Raw genomic sequence first — 22,989 nt, 5'->3', positions numbered from 1 at the left:
CCCTATTTCATGTTACATGAGGAACACCCTCGCGATAAAAGATTTAAGGGAAACATATAGAAGGTATTTATATATCTACAATTACGCGATAAGATCGATAAGATAACGTAACACGCATGTTTCACACTTAATAATGGCTGACGAAAATGAACGTGAAAAACTTATTCCTCGATACTTGAAATGAACTAATTAAAATTTTGAGAAGACCATCGCTTTTTATTATTTACTACTTTATACAGAGGTATAATTGCATATTCTTCTCTACGGATCAAGATTATTTTAATAGAACCAACAGTGGCACGAATTCAAAATTTTCCTCCTCGAATAAAGGTCAAATTCCAGAGACACGGTGTCTCTCATTCCTCGCACGGAAAATCCTTATCCCTGGGCTATTCTTGCGATGGTAGATCCCCGATGAAGACACTTGAACGTTTTACACACGGGGATGATACCGAGTCGCTTACCGTGGTGATACACTAAACGAAAAGCCGTGATGCCTTGATAAGCAACGATAAGGATTTATTCGTCACATAAATATTTCTCTCCAATATAATCGAGTTTATAAATAATGTCCAATAAATAACGTCTTCGCTGTTGCATTTTCGTGCCATTGAAACGAGAATAAAAAAAAAAAAAAAAAAAAAAATCTATAAGGTTGATAGTATCCCATTAACGTGTGCACGGCCACACGCTCCCCCGCGTTGCTAGTCGAGGAACAGATACAATGGAAAACGTGAGTGCAACACAATGTCGACGAGAACGTCGACAAGAACTTCTCGACTGGTATTCATAGGTAGACGTCTATTGTCTCGAGTTGTTCGAAGGTAAAAGACACGACGCGTAACTTGGTACACGGAGATACCACAACCCTGCCGCGTTTTCTATGGAATTTGTCGTTCCCCCAACATCGTAGCACCCTTAGGACGTACCACTCCCTCTTACCGTGCTTTGTACTTTATGACGTTTCGGCGATGCTTTTGCAACTTGCCCGCCTATGCGGCGGGGTAAGCTTCTTTGAAGGGTGTGAACGTTTTCATATTTTCCGTGCTTGAAACTTCAGGCAACTTGAAAAATTGAGACTCCACGTATTCTGCTTTTATATTGCTTCTTTCGTCAGCGTGCTTAGGAACGTATTGAATATTCCTCGAAGTGCCTGCACCTCTATACAGGGTGTCTCTCGAATCATTGGTTTTTCAAAAAATGTTCTCAATAGAACTTACAATTAGTTTGTTCTGGAGTCGATGTGTACCCGCATTCGATTTACATTAAACAGTGACTTCGTGGCTACAAGACGAACGTTTGATCAATGGATTCGTGAATGTTCTGCCACGAGTCAAACTTGGTCAACATTCTCGTAAACCATAAGCCTAAAAGTTAGCCAATCTAGCGTAAGTAAACAAATCCGTGAACTTTGCTTTGCTTACACAGAGAGTGCACACAGAGATGAAATGTGTAAACAAAAATTTAATCAATCTTTTCGAGTCAACTTCTAACAATCAATCCTTCTAGCATACTTCTGGATAGTACTACAATTTTATTATTCATTTTTACGAATTTCTAAGATTTGCTGCGAATACACTTGTCCGAGCATCGATTACTGTAACGTCTGTTACACTTCCGTTTGATTTCATGATTTCAGACTTGATGTAGTACCAACAGAACTTTTTTTTCGCGGTTTTCTCGTTGCATATTGGGTTTCAATCGCACCTGGCTGCACGCCAACCAGTGTAGATATCAAATGGTATCGTGTACAGGAGCGAAGGCACTTTTAAGTGGTCTAGAGTAATTAATTTCTAAAAAGAAGGATAATTAAGTGATATGCACCTGTTGGTAGTAGCCAGAATCCGCCAATCGGGAGTTTCGAATGTATATTTTCAACAACGTTGAACTCATGTGTTTATATTAAATCATAATATAATCCCAATCAAGCTATCGATATTTTTTCACAGAAATTTCGATAGTCAAATATAAATTCTTTCTTTAGAAAAATTTTACATTTCATTACTTTGTATTGGTTCCTGATAACCAGTGTTAATTAAAAATCCATATATTTTTATGGAACTCAAACGTAGAACAGTGAAAGAGCAAAAAATGTAACGAGTTTTATGGCTAACGAGCGTTGTGCTACTTTTTCTCGCAACATTGTTAATGCATGAATCTGGATTTATATTGAACATAACATAACTCGTATGATTAACATAACTCGATAAAAAAATGTAATCTCAGAAAGAAATCGATACGACCTGAATGAAACAACCTTGTATGTTGAACGAGTTCAGGAATTACAACCCTTGCTCGCGTTCACGTCACAGATTCCTTTATCTGAAGGTAATATCACGTTGCGATATGAATCGTTGGGTATTATATTATTATGGAGTAACAAATGTGCCATCGGCATCTTTTCGATCTTTCTAAAATATAAAGTTTGGCCGTATCACACTGTTGAATGGTATTTTAAATGGACGAATGCATTCCGGTTTTATGAAGCGTTAACAGGAATAGCTTTACGCATGACAGAATAAATACTCGCGATTATCACCTAACGACGGTTCGGATTACACGTTGCTCGTCTATACGAGCAGAGGATGTTTGCGTGTATTTCACACAAGTTTGCCGAAGCCATTGTTGTGTATCGCAGTTAACCTTAGGCCAGTTACTCGTTTGCTTAGATTCCAGCATATTGTCTGGTATTTATTAGTACAGGTCATTGCTTTAAATCTCTGCCGGTTCGTTAGAAGCCTGTCCCCATTCACTTAGAAACACGCACGGGTACGGGTAGAGGTACGGGTAGAGGTACGGGTAGAGGTACGGTTAAGCACGAACTCACCAGCTCCATTGGCTCGTGCGAACAGGAGCATGCACGGGTCGCTTCGTGACCTTTTCGCTAGAACTCTATTTAAAAAATATTGTTACGATCAGATATCCATGGATCCGTATTCTCGAATCCTTGTTTACGTTTAAACAAGAAAGTTTAGTAATTTTGATGCATCGACGTCGGATGCGTCAGATAGTCGTTAATTAATAAGTTTCTGAACTTTCGGTGCTCGGTGGTTCAAGCAAATTACTCGTGCGTGTTTGGGAAATATATTATAGGAAAATCGTTTTCTTCGTGTAATCTATGCTTGTTAAACTCATCCGTTGAAAAATAGTGAATTTCTAGTACCTACACTTACTCTTTTATCTACAATTATATCCCATTACGATCGATAATATAATTCACACGTGGAATAATGCTTGAGCTGCTTGACCTAGAGGTATCTTTGAATCTTATTAAGTGTAATCGGTTCTCTGGTTTGATGAGACACGTGGAAGCATCGATATCGTAGCGTTAATTAATTTTGTACAATTTATATAAGAGGAAAATTACTTTATTGACGATTATTGTAGCAACGATTAGTAGCACCTAAAATCACAGAAAAATTTCACGCGGTCCCACGGATGGATCCGTTAATGCGACAACGTTTCTGTTATCCTCCGGTTTCTTTTTATCGATACGGGAACAGTTGGTCAAGTACATTTTATATGTCGTTACCGATGCTTTCTCCCCGGAAGAAATTGAATTCCCGTCTCCTGTTCGAATACTTTGATCGAGGCTCGTGTTTGCGTGTAGTGTCCTATCTGTCTACGCGTTCGGAAAATGCATATATGGAAGCCGTTTCAAGGCAGGCTCATTGTCGTTGAAGTGTCACATACGTGAATTGCGGCGAATTGATTTATTCAGATAGTGAATGTTGAATGGAAAATCGTGGATCGTCGAAATCGAATTCACCAAAGCCGGTTTCAATTTCCGCGTATGTGTCTTCGATTTCGAGATGCATTTAAAAGTGGATGCCTATTTTTGTGCCCGAGGATAGCTTTTACTACGCTTCAATAGCTTTCCATGAATTCGAAAATCACCCGACTTTTCATCGATGCATCGAACTATCGCTTGCAATATAAATTCACGAAACTGAACAGAAATGAATAAAATTATGTAGAGATTCTATTCTAGTATTTCATTAGATATGGATATTCCCATCGTGGTGGTTAATTAATAAATTCGAAACAAACATATAGTAAGATAAATGTATTTTTCTGTAAACATATTAATACGCACTATCCTTCGTATTATATTTGTCCGTTCTATTTTCGTTCGATCAATGAATTCGGTCCCGAGTGAAATGAAATTAACCATCCAGCCGGACGCGTTAGGACAAATAAGTGGAATAACACAATTTCGCTTTTAATTATTCTGAAAGTTCAAACTGCGTATATACGCTTTCAATCGAACCGACGAGGTTTAATTTCGTTTATGGACGAGCCTCGTACACGCATGCAGCCGGATTTGTTGATTCAATGAAATTAAGTGGCTCGCGTACTGTTAATATTAACTCTTAACCGGTGTCCTGTAAACAAAGCTCGCCAGCTCAATCGCGTATCTACGATTTACACGATTTGTTTTTGTTACAGTGAAGAAGGCGAGGTTCGTCTGCGAGGAAGGTTTGTATTCTACCAAAACAGTGGAGTGAGGGACAGGGCGGGTCGTTGATTTCGGATCCAGCCTGAGGAAGGGCGAAAAGTTTAGTTGTTCCTCGACCGATCCTCGAAGGGTAGAGGAGGGTAACGCACGATTCGAAAAATCGTGAACGATCGGTCGTCGTGGTTCGATTGTTTCGAAAATTGGAATCGATGCGATACTTTCATAAAACGAAGCTCTTGCTCACGCTCCAGTTCTGAGGTTCGCGTAAAATTTGTTGCACCCCGACTGGAACGGTTCCAAGTTAAAGGTTGTGTGACTTCTCAACCGGAATATCGCGATATTCTGTTCATGCAGAAATAATTTTTCTGCGCAGCATCAACGGTGATCCTCGGGACAACCTAACGTTACAAGAGACACTTCCTTCGAACGTTCTACGTAGTTTTCATTCGGATTTTAATCTCTCAACGAGAAAAGTAATACACCCACCCGTTTGTAAGAAGAAACGTTGCGTTATTACGCAGAATTGTTCTGTTGAAGGGGAGCTTCGACATTCTTGAAATCATTACTGATAACGACGGGACAACCTATGGAGTTCGTTACGCGCGATTCGTTGATGGTACTCGAGTATAAATAGATTTCAGATACGTGGGAATTTGTTGATCGAACATTCGATTGCTGTGTATTACGTTTAACAGATAATTTGCGCGCACCAGCCATTATTCTTTTTTTAGCTTCAACGAGGGGTTGTTAATGCGTTAGCTGCCGTTGGAGTCATAAATTTCACGTCTCGAAATAATTAAGTAATCATATTTTTAGAAAATCATATCGAATTAAACGCGTCGATTGCATCGCATCTTTTTTTGTTAAAACCAGACGAAATGTTCCAGTCTTTCAAAGCCATTTTTTGTTGCGCTCCGATGGTTTATCTACCTTGTGTCGCACTTCGCGACAGAATGCCGTGACAGATAAAAGCCTTGAGACTTTCAGTAAATTTGCATTCATATCGTGCGTCTTTTTGTATCCTATAAATGCTGGCACGTGTGCTGTCACGCGAACCACATCTGCAAGAATCATTATTTTCCGTAAACGTCGACGTGAAAGCAACATTCGCACAGTTTATATTTTCTCGTCGCGTATTTGGATAGACTAAATTTGATAGATTGAATCTTTTATCAATTACAGTTTGGCAATCAAATATTTTTCGTTCCTCTTTTTTTCGCGAAAGATTGTTTGCTTCTTTGCCATTATGAAACAGAAGGTAGTGAATATTTTAATCCCTTTCATGTTGTATTTTATTTGAGTTTATTTGACACCTGAAATGATTATATATTCATAGAATAAATTTACGAAACGTCAGAGATGTTTGATCAATTAGTCAGACATGGGAAAATGGAAGTGACAAATATAAGAGAAATTTAGCGCATTGAGATGATGTTTCTTCAAATTTAGTTACAAGAGTATCGTTTACACAAAACGATTCAAACCTGTGACTGTATAATCGACTTAAACTGTTAAATCGTTATAATTGCCTTAAATAACTCACTCGGCAGTGATTGCATTAAACGTAATTAAACAATCATCGATAATGGAAATTGTCTCGCTTTACGAAGCAATCGGAATATTTTCCAACCTCGAACGGAATCGAGCTGCTAATAACTTTGCGTACTTATATAGCCACACGTATCTCTATTCGATTTTCACTTTTGTTCTATCAATCTTTCCGCTTCATCAACAAATCATAGTACTCGAAATCTAATTCCTTTCAAAGGTCTTCGAAATAAATTCTTTGAAATATCAATTAATTTCCGACACGATACCTTTATTCGTTTCGTTTTTTATTTCCTCGCTACGCACGATTTCTCTCGATTCGTTCGTTCACTTCCATCGAGCATTTCGAATTCGATTTCTAATAGCATTGTGGCTTTTAATCAATTTTCTCCTGTTCGAAACAAATCTCTTGTTCCACGATAAATTCAGAGATCTCTGTAATCGCGGTAACGGCTTCTATTTGTCGAAACAATTTCGTTGCACGAAAAACGAAATTGCGAGTTAGACGGTTCGTATTTGAAACGCACACACAGGATATCGGTTCTCTCGGACTCTCCTTTCTTTTTTCTTTTTTTTTTTTTTTTCGTGAGTTATCGAGAGCTTGCAGCCATAGAGTACACGCGTACACGAGCAGAACGTAGACGAGGGCTTATTGAGCTTTACGGTTCAGCTGCACCGCTTTCCAGACATATAGTAGATGGGACGAGGGACTGTCCGTATCCTTCGTAAATTGGGAAACGTTCGAAGTTTCTCAAGATCGTTACGATTCCCTGCATTGGCGTAACCAACTAGGGACGGGGGTGGAACTGGTCTCGCACCTTTTCAGAAATTATTAACATAAACCAAAAAAAAAAATATTTCTGGTATCGATTTCACGTCGGTTTATAAATGTTTTCTGTCGTTATGGCTTGTTAGACGGGTCAGGCTTCGAGAGGTTATCGGAAAATATTGTCTCGAGCGACACTAGGTAGTTCGTTTCTCGTGCAATTATGTGTAGAGAAGAACACTTGGGAATGGCCTTCCAACGGTGGTTGCTGTAAATAACTTTTTAATTGTATCTGGAAACGACGGGACACGACTGAAACGTAACGATGCTCGATATTCGTTACGATTTCTGAGCCCTCGATGGCCGACAGTTTCATCAAGGCTGGAAATATTTTATTATTTTTCGAGTTGCACGCGTTCGTGATACAAACGGCTGGCACCGGCACGTGGTAATTAAAAGATTTTTTAATTAAAGTCGTTCGCGATCACGGCGCGGAAAGAAACCGCTGAAAATAACGTGATTCCATGCTCTTCGCACAAACAAAGCAACAAAATGTTCAATGCTTTATTATCGGGAATGATTCACTCAACACTTTGATCGTACCAGTAGATACAGCCATTCAATTTCAATTTTTCTATGATCTTTTTAAACAATCGGTTAGAATTTTGTATACGACTATCGTGACAATTCGTGCTCGTATTTGTCAACGTCAACGTTTCTACTTCCGTCAGACGGATTTCTTTTACACGCGACCTGTCTTTGTGCAATCAATCGAAGTCACAGAACCTTTCCCCGTTTCTGCTGGTGCAAACGAAACAATCGGGCGAAATTAACGGGACACGCGTTTACGTTTACGCTAGATTCAGAACGATCGACAACCGTTTCAGCGGATCAATTCAACTCCTACGTAACACTGAAGCTGCAGAATGTGAAGTCGACGACGGTGACGGTGAAAGGGGCCAATCCATGCTGGGAGCAAGACTTTCTTTTGTAAGTACACGTTTGTGAACGTATTACGAACACTGGGTTATCGGGAAGGGTGATGGTTTACGACAAAGTCTGGAGGATCGTTGAGAAGTTTCAAGCGTTTTCCATGATTCGTAGCAACAGCGTCGATCAAAGAGGGAATCGGAGAAGAGATCTTTCGATCCTCAATTTTTAATTGCAGAAATTAAAACGTATTTGTATTTTAACGCTTTTTAAAAGCACTTTCGAGATTGTATCATTCGTCGTAATAGAAAAACATTTAACTTAAATGTGCAGTTCAACTTTGTTCTTATGTACACACTGTATCGTTAAATGTATCTTTCACCTATTACAAGTTCTGTAAATACTGCACCGTGTAATTTATATCTACGTTAATTGCAACGGGCTGCATATCTGAAATAAAATCAACCCGTAAACTTTCATTCAACAATTTGAACTTCAACTGAATAAAGCGAGCACTAGAAGAATGGGTATAAAAACCCGGCTAATAATAAAAAGCTGCTGCAAATACTAAGAGCATTACATCTACCATCGTCCGGGTTTTTTTTTTATAAATAAGCATATCATAGGACACGGTGTATTTCCTGGCAACCTCCACCGCTCGACTGTGTGATAATATCTGGATGATAAAACTCGTCGGTAAAAGGGCGTCGACAAAATTATTCCAAAGCATAATTATACTCGAGGCAAAAAACGAAGCCCGCTTTGTCGACGCGAGCGAGCAAGAAGGGGTAGAAATCGATACTCGAAGGGAAAATATCACCATAAGGGGTGAATGAAGAAAAGGATTAAAAAGTGAAACAGTACTGGTCGTTAGTTAAGTTTGTTATTTTGACTGAGCAAACCATATTATTGATCGGGCGTTTAAAATGTATACGAGCTGGACAATCGTGAAGTAATCATAGCAGAGGAAAATAGGAGAATTTTGGATCTTAGCTTTCTGAAATATTTTCACTGGCGCCGCTAAATCTTTACTTGGCAAGTCGCGAACCTTTAACCTACTTTCCCTTTGACGCGCCTCTACGTGTGCTCAGACCGCATTTAAATCGTATTTATTTAACCTGTGACGAAGTAACCGCCTAAAATAAGAATCTTGAAAATGTACCGGTCAATTTCAATCTATTCAGGCTACTCGTACCGATCAATATACAACCGTGTCGATATTTATGTTGACGCTTGAATTTTCTAACATCTTCAATTTAAATAGCTATTTTCAACTCGGGAATAAAGAGTACGTTCGAAAATTGTATGTAGAGATAATTGATCGAATTACCGAATCGTTATTCGAATTCGAGTCCTTTGTTCTCCAGAGCACTGTTCTAATCAATTAATTTTCCCAGTCAACAAATTGTTTCCTCTTTGTTAGATCTAACACTCGAATTAGATGTTGAATACCTGTTTAGCATCTCTGATTCCCTCGAATCGATGCACAAAAGTACAGAAACGTAGAACACAATATCATTTAAATTAGTCTTAATGATTATTCGAATTTCTCAGTAGAACAATTGTCTAACAATTGAACATCGAATTTCTCTGTTATCTAGCGAAACGAACGACATGAACACGGGTCTTCTGGTCGAGGTCTGGTGCAAGGGTTTCCTGTGGGATCGTTTCTTAGGCTACTACTACGTGCCATTATCAGAAGTGTCCTACATGAATGAGGTAACGTCTAAGCAATCCTACAATACATCCACGAGCACAGTATCGACAGGGAAACAAGAACAAGAACAAGAACAACAACAACAACACATATCCCTCGACAGCATGCGCGACACGAACAGCAATACACAGGCACCACCAGATTTCACCAACACGGTACACTAATTGATACATGTAGCTAGATTTCTGTCTTTGTTAGCGCGCCATTTCAGATTAATTCCTAAACATGCATTCTCGAGCTGCCGTACTTTCCGAACGCATTGTACGAAAATCTCGATTATACCGCTGCAACGTCGAGACATAGCGCTTTGTATTATTTTGATTATCGATTAAGCTGCACCCCGATATTTCCGTTATCGCAATCAACGAACGTGTACGTCTACAATCTAAATTGTAAATCGGGTGTATTAACCCGTTTACGTAGAACCAGCCACGTCTGCTACGATATAGGATAATACGGATTATTAAGGATATTAAGCAGTCATGTTTTAATCTAATGCTTCAATTTGCTACTTGGAATTATTCCTGTAATTTTGCATGCTTCTCAAAATTTTTATTAGCACCCTGAGGATTATCGACGTTAACATAGTTAACATTTAAAGAGACACTTTGATATTCGCGATGTGTTAGACGTAGAATCAAATAGATACGATATGGAGCAATAGTAGTTTCATATAACTGCTTCCACGAAATGGTCTGACTAAAGGGGACTTGTACTACTGCAGATTTACCGCACGAACGTGTATGTACGTAGGTATTTTCTTAGATTTCGCTTTCGTGGAAACGGTATCTTTTCTTTACGTATCGTAAAAATCTTCTTTTATTATCAGAAGCAAGAATTTAATGAGCATAGACTGGAAGTAAAAGCCAATCAGCACGCGGGTCGTTGATAAAAGTGTAGCAAATTTTTTTGCTCGTGCCTTACCCCTCTTGTTATTTTCCCGTAAATGGCACGGGATCGTACTCTATCGAGCGTGAACTTTGCTCGATTTTAGTAACAACGGGAGAAAAAAAAAGAGTGTAGCTAAACAGGGGCAGGAAAAATACGGCGTCGTCGTGACGCGTTTAAATGGTATCGCGTGAGTGCTGCTGATCGAAAAAGCTGTTTGTTAAGAGAAAGGGAGCAGTACAACGTCCTGCTTAAAAAATCTCGTCGACAAATCGCTAACACGATACGTTTTCTCGTGGAAAAAATTTATTGCGATTTCGTGCGAGCTTCGCGTTCCGATAGAATCTCGCAGGATACGTTGCATTGTCAAGTTACGTAAATGGTATAGGATTTTAAAGCAACGCTAAACATAGCTGACGTAGCTCGAGGTAAACGACAAATTTTCTGCAGAAATTCATTAAGGGACGATAAAAAATGTAAGAAATCGTATTTCACGCTAGAAAATCAGGTAACAAGCGACGAGGTGCGTGCTTTCGCGAATTTTTCGCTTTAGCAAGCTTGTTATCCCGGAAGCGTTGATCCATCACCGATCGAGCGGATATCGCGTGTACATCGAGTGGCTCATCGAGACGACTTGATATAATCGTGCAAGCTGGCTTGCCGCACGTGGAACGAAACCGAAACGACTGTTTACACATCGAACGAGCTCGAATCAATCGACGCCAGTTTTCTACGTTCGATGGAAGTGTGTAACGAGTTCCAGGGTTGTTCCCATGATGTGGACGATGCGCCGGATTGGTCTGTGAGTCGGTCCAAACTGGTCGATAATGCGATTACGAGCAAGGTTCGTCTCCACGATCAGGAAATAAAATGTAATATCTTGAAACTTCCACTCGAGAAAATCGTTGGTTTCTGCTTGACCGAGAATTAATTCGATTGCGGACGGAAATGTTCTTGGATCGAACTCGATGTCTAACCATCGTTCCGAATGCAAGCTGCATGTATAAATCGTTCGATTAAGCGAATCCAGAATTTTCCTGAATCTCTTTCATCCTGAAACTCGGTAATAAGAGAGCAAAGATACCATAATTCCGTCTACGTTTGACGATGGTTCTGCTTTCCTATGCGATATTGATTTATAGCAAGTTTTTTTTTTTAAATCAATGCACTTAATCCAACGATTCCCTGGTTAATTAAAACTTGCGAATGAAATCTTCCGATCGATCGTTAATCAGAATATTTTTTTCGGTTCGCCATCCTCACAAAAGGAGGTAGAGAACTTCCTGTCCTTCGGTATAGTCGTTTCCCGTGGTTCAGAGCATTATGCGGAAAATCGGTCGTCGAGAGAGGAACGATCGAACTTTCGCAACGAACTAGAAGTCGAACTCGTAAAAGAGCGAAAGGTCTGCACGCGAAAGCTTCCCTTTGCGGTCAAAGAAGTCGTTTTCATTGTCCCTTCAAAAATATCGGTCCTATTCGTTCGCATTCGATCGATTCGTTGCCTAAAGGAAAGAAAAAACTGTTCCCGTGGGAAGCGAAAGGCCGAGTAATTGTAGTCGGAGAAGTGAGAAAACCGTGTCCGACGATGGCCCATGAAATTCATGCTCAACAGTTTTTTCCTAACAGATTTACAACTGGTATTACGATGATTCTTGATATCAATAATTAACAGCGGACGTTAAAATTGCTTGGAAAATGTAATTTCGCTCGTCGTCCGTTTTTCTATCCCTGTCTCTCTGCTCTTGGTTACTTCTTCATTCCGTGGAATACATGGCCCGGGAAACTCGACGATATCGATTTGCATATAAAGTAAGTTGGTCGCTACTTAGAAGTCCTATGACAAATTGGTCGCGTGGAGCAATTTTACATAGCAAATGATACGTTCTTTATGGCAACTCTTGGACTGTTATGGCGAGCAAGTAAAAAATTGCATTTCTCGATTGCAAGTTTAACATCATCATCGTAATATCCTGTGCATTTCCTAATACATTATTCTTCTTGATTCCACCGTCGTTTATCATACAAAAATTTTTCATTTTTCTAATAATTACCTATCATATAGTGGTTCTTCTCATTTAAGTAGCTTTCATTGAACTTTTCTTCGTCGCAAATAGCTGGACCATTTTTGTGTCAGGTTTGAAACAAAAGGTGCGAAGCGTAGGACAAAATTAAGGTCCATTACACCTCGAATCTTCAACGAGGTTCTTGCACCGACAGGATATCTTCCTGGAAAGAATTTCAACCTAAGAATTCCTTTATCTTCCGTTCTTTCTTCATTTGTGAGCTACGGTCTACTGCACTTTCATACGACGATAAAGGGGAGTTCGTGCTAATTAAATTGGACGGCTTCTTTATCTGAGACGAAGAGGAACAGGGAGGTAGCTTCCAATGCATCTAGTAAAATTATTTTTGCCCTTTTCGCCAGTTAATGGCCCTATTAAAAATCTTTTTTTCCGTTAATGAACGATTGCAAATCCTTCGATTTTCATTTTTATTCGTTTGTATACTGCTTTTCTTAATCCTTCGATTACGATCTATCAATTTTTTAGAACTTATTTTCCCAATAACCTGATTACCATTTTGTATAATTGAAATCAATTTATAAAAGAGTTCGATAAAGAGGAATCGATTACGCAGGTTACTTTTTAAATAAGATTCTTTCAAGCTTGATGAATTTCAAACGGACCAGCAAAGAAGGAGATTGAACTTGGTGAATAGAACAAAGTACAAGGGCGTGAAACAAAGAAAGTGAAACTAGAAAGCCCTGTTTGTTTTTTCCGCACGAAGTGCATCTTATCTTTCGTCGGAGGGTCGAACAAATTAAATTAGAGGGCAGCCTTACCTCGGATAAGGATGCAATTCAGTCACGTGCAAGAACCCACCCCCTACTTTTATACATGCTCGAATACTCGTGCCATTCTTCGGCTACTCTCTTGCACCGATTTCTCCTAATCTCCTTGTAAGCGTTCCAGCAAACGATAGGTTTTAATCCTACTATGTATATATCTTTTTATCGACGACGCAAATGTTTTCTCTTTTTCCTTCTCCATTACCCTTTCTACAAATTATAACAATTACGATAGAAAAATCTTAAACGAAAGAAAACAATCGAACAAATGTTATTTATCATCCACTCGGTTGGTGATCGTAAAATTGTCCTCGGAAATACATAGAATCGCGTAGAAACAAAGTTCACCGCCGGGGTACTCTCCGTAGATATTAAACGCCTTCTTCTATTAAACGTCCAACGTTATGAACGCAATTTCCGCTTTACGAGCGTATAATGGCTGTCGTAAAATAAGAGAAACGTTGAAATTCGTTGGAAGTATCGATTGTACGATGCCGGACTCTACGAACTTTCGCACAAATGCAAAAATTGCCAAAATAAATCGATGCCGATGCGTTTTTTCTCGCGAGGAAGAGAGAAAGACTCGCGTACACGCGAGGAGGGAGAAGCAGTGGGAGTTTGAGGAGGGGAGGGTGAGACCTGTGTCGCTGCATTTACCCGGAAACTCCCCGGAGAATGGAGTAAATTGAATTACGAGGTAGGGTGGGTGACTTACGTTTTAAGGGTGGCATTCCTTTGGTTTTCTTGATTCGAGTGAAGCAGCAGCCAGCGACAGAGGAGGTATCGGCGACCGCTCTCGTCGGCCATGTCCTCGACCACGACATCCACCACGATTCCATCACCATCACCGTTGACAATCCTCGAGTCCTCTGTTCCGTCGGTGACGTCACTTGGCGCATAGCCAGCTACGAACGCTCAATGAAACAGTCGGGGAAGCCAAGGCGACGTGCTTTACGACGCCGTTATGCTGCGTGCACACATTCGAACTGGACTGTGGCAACGACCTTGACAAAAGATTTCCCGGATTTGTTCACGCGTTTCTACCCTCCTTGTGTACAACGGTCGACTGACAAACATGCAGGAAAAACTGTCGAGCGAACAATTTGAAAAAGCCTCGAATGCCGAGCTCGAAGGCATTCAGTCTGGCTACGAGTGCGACAGTGTGACGAGTGAAAACTTGTGTCGGTCGAGTGAATAAAAAAAAAAAAAAAAAAAAAAGAAATATACGGGCTCGGTGAATTTGTCAAGTGTTCAAAGAAAGTGTACAGTGACAGTTATAGAAGATCATTACCAGTTATAGAAGAAACAAAAGTTGGGAAGAAAGTGAACTTTGCAGACACGCACTCTCGTCTGAAAGAATTACGAGAAAGTGTGCGGTGACATTTATTGATAATTCCTGTTGGTAGATTATTACGGTGAAAGAAGTGAAAGTTGGAGTGTCGGTTTTGCGATCGACCGAGAACTTTGCAGACACGCACTCCCCATTGTTACGATACCTTCGACTCGTGCCACGAAAACGTTATGATCGTGAACACGGGAAGAGGATTGATGAATCATGGGCAAACTGGTTCTTTCATGTTTCTGAACGATCGATCGACTAGCCTGGCGTTCCAGTGCCAGCGAATGCTGACAGAGATAGGAACGACAAAGGTGTAGATAAGCGAACGAGAAGAGAGATACACAGGGGGAACGATAGATTTGGTCGAGAAAATGTTAAACAGTGGATCGAGGCAGATGTTAGGTAGCAAAGGAGAGAAACGATAAGGAAGACGTTGGAAATAGGATGACGAGAGGTTGACGTATAAAAGGGAAGGTAGATCTAGATGGGTAATGACAAATGTGAAGAAGGAAAGAAAGGGTGAGAGAAGTAAAAGCTGAGAAACGAAGTGAACGAGCTCGAAGCCGAGGGCAGGTTGCTTTTCCTGTTGCGAGGACAATCTGGGTCAAGCCTGGCTTAAAATATTCATAAAGCTGCACGCGAGATCCACGTACGACCGGTTCGATTCACATTAGAAATGCGCTGACTGGGGTATGTCAAGTAACTCTAGAGGGATGACGATGAGACATTGCCGGCGACGGCATCCTCGCTGACTCGTTCTCACGTGTATTAGTGATCCGTGGTAACTGGTGTTCGTGCACCGCCCACCACTGCTTTATGACAGAGGCTTGACAAACCTCTTACCGACACCCTCCGTCTCCGTTTTCCTGTCCCACGCGCTGACGGTCTGCCATTTCTAGCTGCTTCGGGGCCGCATACGTCACCCCAACGACAAAATCCTCGATTCGAATCCGAAGAAAGCTTCGTCCGTGTCTGAGAGACCGTGTCACGTGTTGAAAATTAAAGTTCCAACTAGAAAGGGATGCTCTCGAGGCTGCTTCGCGATTCGTTGCAATAATATCTTCATCGTCTTACGAAATCGACCGTAACTGTGAGACATTTACGATAAATTGAACGTCGGAAAAGTAAATTGAAACGAGGAGAAACATTGGCTCGTCGAAATTCCTGTAGTAAAAACAGCGCTGGAGAATCGATTCGAAACGATAAGACGATCGATTTTTCAGCGATTCAAGTTCTGCCCCGAGGAAGATTATCTTCTTAGAATTTACATTTTCATTAACGGCTTAAGTTCCGTTCAAGAGTACACCGTCAACAATGTTTCTTCCTTCCGGTAAAGGTGTTTTTTTTTTTTTTTTTTTTTTCGTTAATCGGGGATATCGAAGGATTTCGCTTTAATGCCAAGGAGTACGGACGGAAATGGAATTAAATTCTTATAGACGGCGGTGGTGAAAAAAGAAAAGCTACGAAGATATATCTACGGATAGGTACAAGCACCCTATAAGAGGGAAAGAAGCAACGTTAAAGAGGCAGGTTATCTTGGAAGTTGATGGAAAAAGGATCCGGGATCATCTTTGAGTTCCATGGAAGATCTCGGACTGATGGATGATTCCTTGCTAACCAGCCAGTGATGGAGAGCTGCGGGAAGTTTCGGATCGATCGACTTCATCCCCGTTTCCGTTTGTTCCCTCTTCGTTTCCTTGCCTGTGGCAAGAAGAGAGAAAGAAAGAACAGGTAGCTCTAAATCGTTTCTCTAATCCTCGGAAAATCACGTTCGGTCGACATGTGGTCGAGAAGTTCCTCGTTGTACGCTCGTTACGAGGATTCCGGGCAAACGGTCTTGTCAGGAGGTCAAACGTTTCGGATAGATTTTCATTTGTAGCCGGCAAACTTGGGACACGGTTACCTGTTTGCTCATCACGAGAAACTTTTGCTATGCGAATTGTTGACTCGAGAAATTGACGAACCACCGCTCGTGTTCGTCCATTTTCATTTTTTTTGTTTTTGGCTCCCTATTCTTCGACGATCGTTATGGGGCAGGAGGAACACGATGGTCGTAGGTGGGAATTTGATTGGGTAGCTGCGGTTTATCTACCTCCGTCTATGCTTGACAGTATCAAATCTGTGGTATCGTTGAGTGGCAGGTGTTTAAACAATTAATAGACGAAGATTTCGTTCTCAATCAAATCACGATTTTATGAAATATTTCATTTTTCATTAAACTTCTCGGTCAAGCTCCCAATTACTTGTACAATATTCTTAAGAAACATAATTGGATTGCTGCTTTCACTGAACAAGGTCGAGCGAGAAGATTAACCAGAAAATTGCACAGGGATGGTGCAATTTTAATTCGCTATTCAATTAAGCGAACGCGTTATCATTTGTCCCTGAACGATTTGCATTTCCCGTCAAGCAGAGCGAAATAACGGCTGTAAGCAAGGAGAGTCGTCGTTGCATATGTCAGACGGATCGTCGGTCTTGTCGGCCGTAACAAATGTGCCTGTAAGTAGATGCAGGCCTGCAAACGTCAGACGTAGGAGCGCGTGTCTTCGGATGTACGTGATGAATATACACGTATTCCGTTCAAATAGGCAACTGGTATCTCCGTGCCATATTTACAGCGACGCAATTTCCGTCAGGGTTGCTGCAATTTGACATTACATGTTATTTCGATTCGATTCTGAGAAAGTCGTTCGACAAACTAGGCCTCGTACCAAGAATATTTTTTCATGGACGAAACCACCCTCTAGACTTTATTACTGAATATATTAACGTATCGCTTGATCTTTATACATATTATTAAATTTTCTAACATTTTTATAACATTGCAAGTTAAGAAGAATATTTATTACATTTTCTTTTTAATTTTCAAACCGAATTGAAGAATGTAATACGTTTGACTGGTTGAAATACGGCCGTCTTTTAGAAGGGGAAGAGAACATCGTCATTAATATACTTTAGCCGGTCTGTCGTAACGGGGACGGAAATGGTGGCATTCGTCGGCCTTGTGCGATGAATCCGTGCGGTATTCGCAATCATTTCTAGGCTGTTGGAGAGTCATTGTGTCGTCGGTCGCTTAATTGCGGGGGCGTCTTGTTCCATTCGCGAGTATCCACCAGCGTCACCCTCCGTTCTGGCTGTAATTCTCTTTTTGTCTCGGCGTGGCGAATCTTTACACAGACGTAACGACCATCGCATTGATCGTAAGCTCGCAAAAAAACGATGAGAATACAGCATTAAGAACTCGTCACTTTATTATTGTCACGTGGTTCCTTACGTTTTCCAAGTTACACGCCCTTTTTTTTATTCACGTGTTACCTGACTTTGTTAAGACTCAAATCGATCGCATCTTTGGTCGCACAGAATAAGCGCGAAAATTCGATGAGTACCGCGTTTTGCTCGCGGCACAATCGAAGGAGAAAGAAAATGGCAAGGGGAAGCGGAAACGGCGGTCGATAAATTGAAGAAAACTCGTTTCCTCTGCGTTCCTTGAGAAATCATATTTTTCTCGACGCCTGACGAAGGCACATATTGGTTTCTTAAGTGAACGAGATCGATCGAATCGTTTGCTTTAGCTCTCCATTCAACAGCGGGCACATCTCTCCGGTGACTCGCACCCCATTTAACCCCTTATTTCTTCTCGCGTGATAGTCGTGATAATTGGACTCGGTTGCTCGGAAACAGATTGATACCGGAAGGGAAAGGGGACACCGTGCGTCGAATCGGTATCCGTGACTGGCTAACCCAATTCGTGTCTTCCTGATAGGCAACCATAATCGTATAGAACGAACCTTCGTCGCGATATCTTGGCTGCACTTTTACCTCGGTTACCTACAGAATATCCGGACGGAAACAAAGTTATAATTTTATAACAGCTATAAGCAGATAGCTGGACTATTACGGTAGCGATGTGGGCGAACCGTTTGTCTGCCTTGAACTAAAAAAAATTAAAAAAGAAACGGAACGAATCTGGAAGAGAAGTTGAATACAAGTTGGTTGAAGTTGAAATGATAGAACGCACGGAAGGATCTTTAAGTCGAAAGTCAAGTAGAATAAACAATTTATTGTTGTACCACTGAAAATTGTTCTTGAAGAGAAGAAATTTCACGCGCTCTCTTTATTTATTGACATCTTACCTCCCTGTCTTCCGCCACAGATTTTATTGCTTTCCATTTTCGTGGTTCAAGCAACGTTTTCATCCTCTCGTCTTTCTCATGTCCAATTTAGAAAATTAAATTCTACGTCAGTTGAGATGCAAGAAAAATCAATACCCTTTGCTTATACGTTTCTGCTTTATGCTATCCAAACATGACTTACAGCTATTCGTTCGATGGATTTTAATGGACGTATTGAAGTGATCGTTACCATAATTGTGCTTCCTTCATCAGTTTCCATGCTATATAGGAAAAGGATACCCTGCGATTGCAAATGATTGGCCAGGCAATCCTGATAGTCCTGAATTACTTTCTTTTACAAAAAGCTTTACAAAAAGCATTTTGCAATAGAAAATTACGTGATTCGTTCCTTTTATTAAATTGCTTGATCACGTTTTCATATGACCAATTATTACAACGTAAATAAAAAAATTACAAATAACGCGACCTCGTTTCTGCATGAATAATAGTCATTTATTACCGATGAAGTTCATTGATGCATTATCTGACACTTATTCACCCACGTATAAATGTACCAGAAGTTGCTAAAATTATTTATTGCGCAACGATGAATAATGGCCAGTTTCGCGTGACTGTGTAACTAATATATTCAGAGGAATACATTTTTCATAACAAAGTTACATTAAATCTATCAGAATGTCATTTGCAATGCGCAGGAAATTGCAACTTTTTCTTGCTTATGCCCCGAGGAAATGTTTTTCAACCACTTTAAAAATAGCCAAACAATCGATGTCTTTAAGCATGCATGTTTGGCGCTACGTTGTTACGTTTGAATCTGCCGCGCGTCAGAGTTCAATTATATCGTCTATCGATAGACAGCGCAATCGCAGTGAGTAGCCAAGATGGCGGCAGTGCGCGCGGCGTGTACGAAGCGAGTGATATTTCTCCTTTATAACAGAGATTTTTGGGTTTCAAATCGGTAATGTGTGTTTCAAGGTATATTTATTCATTAAGCACTTTACTTTCATACATTTGGTGTTAAGTAAACGGTAAAAATCACGATGTTTAACGAATATTTAAAATCGACGCCGCGCTACACCTTTGACTGATGGTTCACCATAGCATCGACACAGTAAGTTACTATATTATTATATTACAGTAAAGTATGCTGTGGAAAATTATCATAAGCGATTAGTCATTATGTTCTTTATCGATTGCGTGTTCATCTTGAAAGCAGAACAAAGCTTCAATTAACATCTAAGGTATGGGTAGTATCAGTAGGCTTGTAATGCCCACTTTTCTCTCCCCACTCTACTCCTCTTTCTCTATCCCCTCTCTCTGCAAGACTAACAGTGATTCTCTATTTCAAAGTTACTTACATTTCAATTAATAAACCAAATAATTGTGTATTATTCATCAAACGGAATAATACTTACTTAGCTACGTTTCTAAACGTATGCCAAGTGGCGGAGACAACTTGCGGCGAATTAGATTCAGTTTGAGTTAAACTTGCGGACGTAGCAACCATTGCAAGTTGAACTTGTTGATACTCGTTCCACTTGTTGTTGATATTTACTTTTATCACTTTGCCCAGTATGCAATTGGCATACGGCATGAAACACTAACAGCTCTCGCAATTTGCAAATTAAAAAATTTATTTAAAAAACTAGAAAAGTGCAACTCGTGCAATAAGTAAACTAGCAAACTGAAGCATTGGTTTTCATGAAATGCGATACCAAATTACTACAAATATTTTCTATTTTTCTGATTCAGAAGATTGATTGAATGGCATGCATATATTTCTTAGTGAATATTTTGCTTGAAGTTTACCAAGGTTTTTCTCCGCTCTTTCATTTTCTTATTCACGCCAAATTTCTCCCGATCGAAGTGCATTCAAGAAACGTGTTTCTTGCGTTCCTATTCGTTCGAAACAGTCGCTGTTTTCTTCCTAATAGAGGAAATTGGAGTTTCCTTTTTACTTAAACTGCCCGTATCGCTCCGTGATAAATTAAACTTTAACGTTTGCTCGGTTATTTTTGAAACTGTGAAATTTTACTTCTGAAACATTGGAACCGTTCTCGTGAGCCAATCACATTCATCCGGTAGGAAAATTATCGAGAAATTCTCGATCTCTGGCGAAAGACCATCGACGCCAGTCGAATCTGCTGGAAAATTAATCGCATGGAGGTCGGACAAATTTTTTAACGAATTCCTATGTCCGATTTCCTGCGTGCCGTTAAGTGGAGAGTCAGGTCGACTTTTGGATATACGAGCTGATCGTCGAAAAGGATCGGTTCTGCGCGTAAAAATCCAAATTAACGGGAACAAAGGTCTCGCTGGAGCGTGATTGATTCGATCGTTCGGCCGTCACCAAGCGTTTAAGCCGCAAATCTGTCCCGGAGTTTGAGGTTGCGCTCTTTTTTAAGCCGGCAAATATATGGAGGTTTTACAGCGTCACTCGTTCCCCACGTACAATCCATTGAATTTTTTACGCTTCCGTAATCACAGGTAGCAATCTGTTTAATTTGATAACGATCGTGAACGGTTGTGGTCAAACGTGCCGTATCGTTAGCGTTTCGATATTAGTCTAATTTTAATAAGTAGCCATTGAAACGAGTGCACAATATCATTAACATAATTTATTCAATAAATATAATTTCCACGTGGCATGTAATTTCGTTTTCGTATAAAAGAAAAACATTTTTCAGTTTCGATATAATTTTCATCTGAATCAAATTAAGATCCCTTGCTGTTATTTAATTTTGATTCGTATTGAAAAATTGAGATCGTGTTTTGCCTCGATCAGGTTAAATCTGATCCCTAGAACCTTCCGTGAATATCGCATGTAGGTCGATCGAGAATTAACCCCAAGGGAATGCATTTCAGGTAGATACAACAGGTGCGGCAGGTGTCTTGATTTGTTGTAAAAGCAGCACACTGAATTCAAAACGATATTAGCTTACAATCGATAATACAACGCGATTATCCCATCATCGACTTGCACCAAGTATTTTTGTATAAATCGTAGATGCATCGGTACAAAAGCATTGTTACACCTGCGCTTCCGAATGCAAGGCGTGAACATCGCAGGGGATCATTTGCATGGAAGTTTAATTCAAACTTGCATTTGGTGCATGAGTGGAATTGATATTGGTGGAAACGCGTAGATACGGATTAAACCTGTATTCTCAGCGGAATCATCGACGATAATACTTTTTGTTTCATACATACTATGTTATACTAAATGAAAAGTAAATAATGTATTGTGCGACGTGGATAATTTGGAATATCGATAAGAGGATTATTGCGTTTGTTGTGTAGCAAATCAAATAATAGAGTTTATTTTGTTCAAGTTTGGAAATAACATTTCGCAAGCGCATTTCTTATCTAATTAGGGGTTTCGTAATAAGCTTTCCTTACTTACACAGAACAATTCCATCTAACCTGACAGTAACGACAAGTATTTCTATACAAGTTTTCAAGCCAAGAGGTCTAATATCTTCGGAACGCTTATTCTTCAAGATCTACCGTTTCCATCTGTCTCCAACCAACCCCCTTCAATTGATTCCATCGAACGTTGTTTTATCCACACGCGTCCCTTCCTAAACGAATTTATCAAGGAACCCAATTCTCGCGATTGAGGGGACAATCCGACCCAATCAAGAGCCCCCGGAATAACCTAGTGTTTTATCGAGGAAAACCGATAGCGAGACGTCTTCTTTCGATTTCGAGCAACCTCGCGGGTAGCTAAATTCGACGACACGGTCCGTTTGCAGATAATTAAGACAAAACGCCGTTAGTTATATCGGTGGCCTCCGCGTACTTGTACAGAAATACGAGGCCTGTTCGTTTTGGCTGTAAGTCGCAGCAGCTGTGGATAAAAGAGAATTGCTTTAATTACGGCACGCCATTTGCAAACAGCCGCACGTGCACTTTGATAGCCATGCTTCGCAGCTCGTTTCTGAGAGCACGCCACGCCGGAGGCACGGAAAAGAGAGCTTTTCTACAATTTATGTACGCGTGTTATGTGCCTTTACCCGTGGTACATGGCCATTACTAGTCCTCGCCGTTGCTTTCGTGGCCAACGTTAATCTTATGTATGCATACGTATAGGCTGATACATAAATGTTATCCGAGCTATAACGCTGTACAGTTTTTTTGTTGTTGTTATTTTCACAGAGCAAGATACTGTTCCGTAATCGATTGATATTCACCGGTAATGCGCATCGATGCCCGAGCACGCGGCGGTATTAGAATTTAGATGGGTACATTAGGGAATTTAGTGCGGCCAAAACGTAGCCGTCCTAACGAGCGTTTGTTTATTATATGCACACGTTGCACCAGGGTCGCATTAAACGCGTTAATGCGAACGAGACGCGGCT

General features: G+C 40.3%; 1 protein-coding gene across 9 annotated transcripts in view; it reads left to right on the top strand.

Moving 5' to 3' along the window:
- The window catches only part of LOC114873991 (protein unc-13 homolog B), a 190,774-nt gene that overhangs the window by 12,011 nt on the left and 155,774 nt on the right, over nt 1-22,989 (top strand). For 6 of the 9 annotated variants that reach the window (XM_046285430.1, XM_046285428.1, XM_046285427.1 and 3 more), the window contains exons 2-4: nt 4,450-4,479; nt 7,634-7,763; nt 9,305-9,575. In XM_046285430.1, the coding sequence (XP_046141386.1) occupies nt 4,450-4,479; nt 7,634-7,763; nt 9,305-9,575 (431 nt within the window). The remainder of the gene's footprint in view (nt 1-4,449; nt 4,480-7,633; nt 7,764-9,304; nt 9,576-22,989) is intronic. The other 3 variants (XM_046285431.1, XM_046285426.1, XM_046285429.1) reach the window with 2 other exon arrangements.

Source organism: Osmia bicornis, chromosome 4 (assembly GCF_907164935.1).
Source record: "Osmia bicornis bicornis chromosome 4, iOsmBic2.1, whole genome shotgun sequence".
NCBI classification, from domain to species: Eukaryota; Metazoa; Arthropoda; class Insecta; order Hymenoptera; family Megachilidae; genus Osmia; species Osmia bicornis.
The sequence above is the reverse complement of the archived record's forward strand: the minus strand, read 5'-3'. Positions and strand labels throughout refer to the sequence as shown.